At 49.4% G+C, this 4,942-nt stretch overlaps 2 protein-coding genes across 2 annotated transcripts; both read left to right on the forward strand.

The window, feature by feature from the left end:
- Positions 1–295: 295 nt before the first annotated feature.
- On the forward strand, positions 296–1,213 carry LOC107073558 (uncharacterized). The gene has a single exon (XM_015334250.2). The coding sequence runs from the start codon at positions 296–298 to the stop codon at positions 1,211–1,213; it is 918 nt and encodes a 305-aa protein (XP_015189736.2).
- A 159-nt stretch (positions 1,214–1,372) lies between these two features.
- Positions 1,373–4,862, forward strand: LOC149032087 (uncharacterized). Its single transcript, XM_089174050.1, has 4 exons — positions 1,373–2,759; positions 2,812–2,967; positions 3,292–4,224; positions 4,296–4,862. The coding sequence occupies exons 1-4, from the start codon at positions 1,373–1,375 to the stop codon at positions 4,442–4,444; spliced, it is 2,625 nt and encodes an 874-aa protein (XP_089030176.1). The 3' UTR covers positions 4,445–4,862.
- The last annotated feature ends 80 nt before the right edge of the window (positions 4,863–4,942 follow it).

The raw sequence follows: 4,942 nt of genomic DNA on the forward strand, positions 1-4,942 counted from the left end.
GCTCGAGCAGCTAGAAGAGCTGCATAGATTATTCCGCCAAGAGCACGCTCAACTGGTATGTAATTGGCCTCCCAACCAAATGAGCCAACCGTACCTCACGGAAACGGTCAACATCAGTGAAACAAAATTGATGATAAAGACAAAACGATTGCTTGGTCGGCTTAAGGAACGACTCACTCAGAACAATCAGTCCACTCCTTCACCCGACGATAGTGCTCGTGCCCGCTCCCGGCTCCCTGAATAACCAGTGCCAACATTCAGTGGAGACTGCCGGAAATGGCCTGATTTCAAGGCTATGTTCAGCTCAGTGATAGCAGACCGCTCGGATCTCAGTGATCTGGAAAAGTTCCAGTATCTAAAATCAGCGATGCAGGGTGAGGCCTATGAAATTGTGGCCAACATCACGCCTGACAATTCATCATTCGACTCGGCTTGGACCTTGCTCACATCAAGGTTTAAGAACAAACGCCTCATTATAAAATCAAACCTGGAAAGACTGCTCAACCTCAAACCAATGCAGAGGCGCCAAGCCACCTCACTGACCAAAATGGTCAACATCATTAATGAGACAACTCAGGCACTCAGGACACTCACAGTGGAGAGCAATAATGATTGCCTCATGGTCACTCTGCTCACTGGACTGCTCGATCAGGACACTCGCGAGAGGTGGGAGACATCTCTTGCATCTACAGATGAATTTCCGACACTCAGCCAGCTCACCGAATTTCTGGTCGCTCGTGCCCGCACATTGAAGACCATAGAATCCTCATCCACGCCTGCTCAACCCAATGTGCCGAAAGGGGCTAAGACTACTCGGACAAGCTCACATCAGGCCTCTCAGCAGCCCCCAGTCAGCTCATCAAGGCCTGTTACTCATCAGACTTCTCGTCCTGCTCAGTCACGAGCTGCATATCCGTGTGACTGTTGTGGGCAAGACCACTACATCGCAGTCTGCCCAAATATGCGAAGCTATTCGGTCAACCAACGGGTACGGTTGATCAGGGACAGAAGTCTGTGTTGCAATTGCCTAGGCAGGCATAATTTAAGGAGGTGCAATAGCCGAATGCATTGCAAATCATGCAAAAACTACCATCATACCCTGTTGCATGGTGCAGACCTCTCAATCGTTTTCGAACCATCAGGAGATGACCATCAGACCGCTCAGGAGGTGTCTAGCACACCCGCTCCTTCAAGCAAGTCCTCTCAAGCATGAAGCTCAGAGCAGCTCTTTGAGAGTTGCGATCATCTCACGTCTAACTCAGCCCATCTCAGTCATCTCACATTGCTGGCCACAGCAACAGCAATAGTCGTCTCAGCCGCTTCAACAACTCAAGTTCGTCTGCTCATCAACCCTGAATCAGAAATCTCATTCATGTCAGAAAAGCTCACCCAGCAGCTCAAGTTGCAACGAAGGCACTCAAGGCTGGACGTTTATGGTTTCGGTGGAACACGGACGTCGCAAACAAGAGGAATTGTCACGCTCAACCTTCAATCAAGGTATAGACCACTCACAGTGACAATTTCAGCTCATGTGTTAAAGACAGTCACCACCATCCTGCCGGCCATAAAGACTCAACAGGAACCCGAATGGCCACACCTGAAGGGTTTAACCCTCGCTGATCCAGAATTTTTCGTTCCAAGGGCAGTAGATGTCATAATCGGAGCAGACTTCTACGGCCAACTCATTAGGCCTAATATCATTAGGTACTCAGAGGGAACTCCCATTGCTCAATTATCAATATTTGGGTGGTTGGTCATAGGCCCAATTCAGGCACCGGTCACGCTTGCAAGGACAATTCATCTCGGCAGCTCACAGGTATCAAACTCGTCCTTGCGAGAGTTGTTGACACGGTTCTGGGTCCAAGAAGAACCTCCATCATCGGACAACTCATCGCTTACTCCTGAGGAGCAAGAGTGTGAGCTTCACTTCAAGACCATCCACTCAAGGGACTCAACAGGGCGTTACATCGTCAGGATGCCTCTCAAATCGCCCCCAACAGTCCTGGGAGATTCTTATCAGACAGCTCATCGATCGCTCCAACGAATTCTCAGGCGACTTGGCAGAGACACTCAGTACGACCGATTGTACACTCAGTTCATGCGAGAGTATGAACAATCTCAGCACATGCTCAAGCTCGATGACATCTCAGTTGGTAGAAGGGTACTTAAGCCAGACAGCTCCACCACGAAGCCCAGGGTTGTTTTCAACGGTTCAAGTGCCAGCTCCACTGGTCACTCGCTCAATGACATCATGCATGCTGGTCCTAATCTGATGCTCAACATCTTTTACTTGCTCATTTGGATACGTCAACTCAAGTATCTCTTTGCGACTGACATCACTAAGATGTACCGGCAAATCAAGATACATCCAGATGACCAGGATCTGCAACGCATCGTGTGGGTGAATGAACAGCAGGAGGAATCTCATTTTCAGCTCACTACAGTCACGTATGGAACCAAATCAGCACCGTTCCTGGCTGTACGAACGCTCCTTCAGCTTGCTGAAGATGAAGGCTCTCAGTATCCTCTTGCTGTCAAACCGATCACTCATGGGCGTTATGTTGACGACATCTTCGGAGGATCCGACACAGTGGAACAGCTCGTGGAGACTGCTCAACAACTCATACGGCTCTGCCATGCGGGCGGATTCCCGCTGGCTAAGTGGCACTCTACTTCTCAGGAACTGTTGAGAGAGGTCTCGTCTGAGCTTGGCGAGACCTCAGGCATCTCATTCAACGACTGCGATACCAAAATCCTTGGTATTCCTTGTCCTTGTCCTCTCAGAAGTAGCACAAATTTTTGATCCATTAGGCTTCGCATCTCCAGTCATAATTAAGGCTAAGATCTTTCTTCAGGCTCTCTGGTTGCATAATCTCGACTGGGACGAACCACTCTCGGAACAGCTCATCTCACAATGGCTCAGCATCAGACAAGATCTCATTAGCATGGCCAGGCTCTCTATCCCACGTTGGTTCAACACTCTCTCTAATTCAGCTGTTGAACTACATGGCTTCTCTGATGCATCGCAATTCGCAATGGCAGCCGTTGTGTATCTCGTTGTTAACTCGTCGTCCACTGGCGCCAAGGTCTCTCTTATTTGCTCAAAAACGAAGGTCTCACCGCTCAAGCGGCTAACCATCCCGAGGTTAGAACTCTCAGCAGCGCTGCTACTCTCCACGCTCATGAATAATGTTTGCGCTACTCTAAACATGATCATAAATAAGACAACCATGTGGACGGACTCTCAGGTAACTCTCACATGGATCAAAGCTCATTCATCAAGATGAAAAGATTACGTACGCAACCGCGTGATCAAAATTCAGGAACTCTCAAGGAACGCTCATTGGAGGTATGTGCCTGGCACATCAAACCCAGCTGACTGTGCATCGCGTGGGATAACCACAGATCAGTTGGAAAAGCACTCTCTATGGTGGACGGGACCACCATGGCTCACTCAATCAGTGGCATCATGGCCAGCTCAGATCGATACAACTCCTGATGACTCATGCGCGCAAGAAGCTCGTTCTCGTGTTGCACATCACACGGCACGATCTTCTCCGAGTTATCATTGGGATCTCATTCATCGATACTCATCGCTCAACAGGTTGCTTCGAGTTACAGCTCTCTGCAATAGATTTCTCAAGAGGCTCTCAGGAGAGCTTGACTCGACACCAGCAGCCTGTATCTCAGCTAAAAGCATGGAAGACTCACGACTCTTTTGGGTCAAGGCCACTCAATCGGCGTACTACTCAGAAGAAATCTCAGTGCTCTCAAGACAATCTCAGCTGCCAAGCTCGCAGTCGACTCTGGCACTCATCAGACAACTCTACTGGATCATCGGAGGAAGAGCCCCAGTGAAGTCATATGTTCTCAGGCATGTGGTGTGTGCTCGTTACAGGGGGGATCCGTGCTCAGCAACTGATGGGCCAACTACCTCTGGCGCGAGTCACTCCATCACGCCCGTTCTCTCACACAGGCATTGGCTAAGCTGGACCGCTCACGCTCAAGACCACTCGAATTACTCAGCGATGATCCAGAAGACATCTCAGTGCTCACAACAGGGCACTTTTTCATCGGAACGGCACTCAATGCTGTTCCTGAGGGCTCACTCTTGGACATCTCAGCAAGTCGGCTCTTCAGATGGCAGTTCATCCAGCAACGAGTTCAACATTTCTGGCGCATGTGGTCAACTCAGTATTTACAACAACTACCAGCCATCTCAAAGTGGCATCACGCTCACAACCAAATTAAGGTAGGTTCTCTCGTTCTCCTTACTGATGAGCGTTTGCCTCCAGGAAAATGGCCCATGGCTAGGGTGCTCAAATTGCTGCTAGGGGAGGATGGACTCACCAGGGTGGTATCGCTGAAGACGGCTACCACAACACTCACCAGGCTGATCACCAAGCTCGCAGTCCTCCCAGTGGCCGCTCAGAAGGCAGCATAACTCATCATCAACTTCGTTGCTGATGGCGGGCGGAAATGTTTGGGAATTAATTTGCCCAATCAGAACTCGCTACAGTTGTCGCTAAATGCAGACTCGCCATAACTCATCTCAGCGGTGAAGAAGCGCCGTGACGCCGGCTTCTCAGGCAGTCATCTCTTTGTCATCGCAGATACCACACGTGTCTTCTCATCTTAGTTCACGTCGACTCGTTCCATTCACACGTGTTTTCTCGGCTTTGTCTACGTCTTCTCACAAAGTCATAGGTTCGGTGGGATTAATATAATCCTCATCGTTCGATTCAAAAGTGATTAATATAATCACGCCGTCTCAAGTCCACTCAGTATAACATTATCAGTGAAAGTTCGGAACGTAGTCCGCTCAACGGCCACTCAGTTTAAATCTCAACCGACACGCGGTGTACTCGTACGCATTTTTAATAAATCTGACCACTCACTGCAATTGCTCGGCGTTCTACTCATTAAACCTACTCATTTCCTC

Source organism: Polistes dominula, unplaced genomic scaffold (genome assembly GCF_049000335.1).
Source record: "Polistes dominula isolate Pdom_NZ unplaced genomic scaffold, Pdom_raw_medaka contig_651, whole genome shotgun sequence".
In the NCBI taxonomy this organism is placed as follows: domain Eukaryota; kingdom Metazoa; phylum Arthropoda; class Insecta; order Hymenoptera; family Vespidae; genus Polistes; species Polistes dominula.

Excerpts from the sequence above, each read along its gene's own strand:
- LOC107073558 (XM_015334250.2), top strand. The coding sequence starts at position 296 with ATGTTCAGCTCAGTGATAGCAGACCGCTCGGATCTCAGTGATCTGGAA.
- LOC149032087 (XM_089174050.1), top strand. The coding sequence starts at position 1,373 with ATGTCAGAAAAGCTCACCCAGCAGCTCAAGTTGCAACGAAGGCACTCA. Across the intron at positions 2,760-2,811 it reads CTGCGATACCAAAATCCTTG|GCTTCGCATCTCCAGTCATA; the intron begins GTATTCCTTGTC and ends TTGATCCATTAG. Across the intron at positions 2,968-3,291 it reads GGCCAGGCTCTCTATCCCAC|ATTACGTACGCAACCGCGTG; the intron begins GTTGGTTCAACA and ends CAAGATGAAAAG.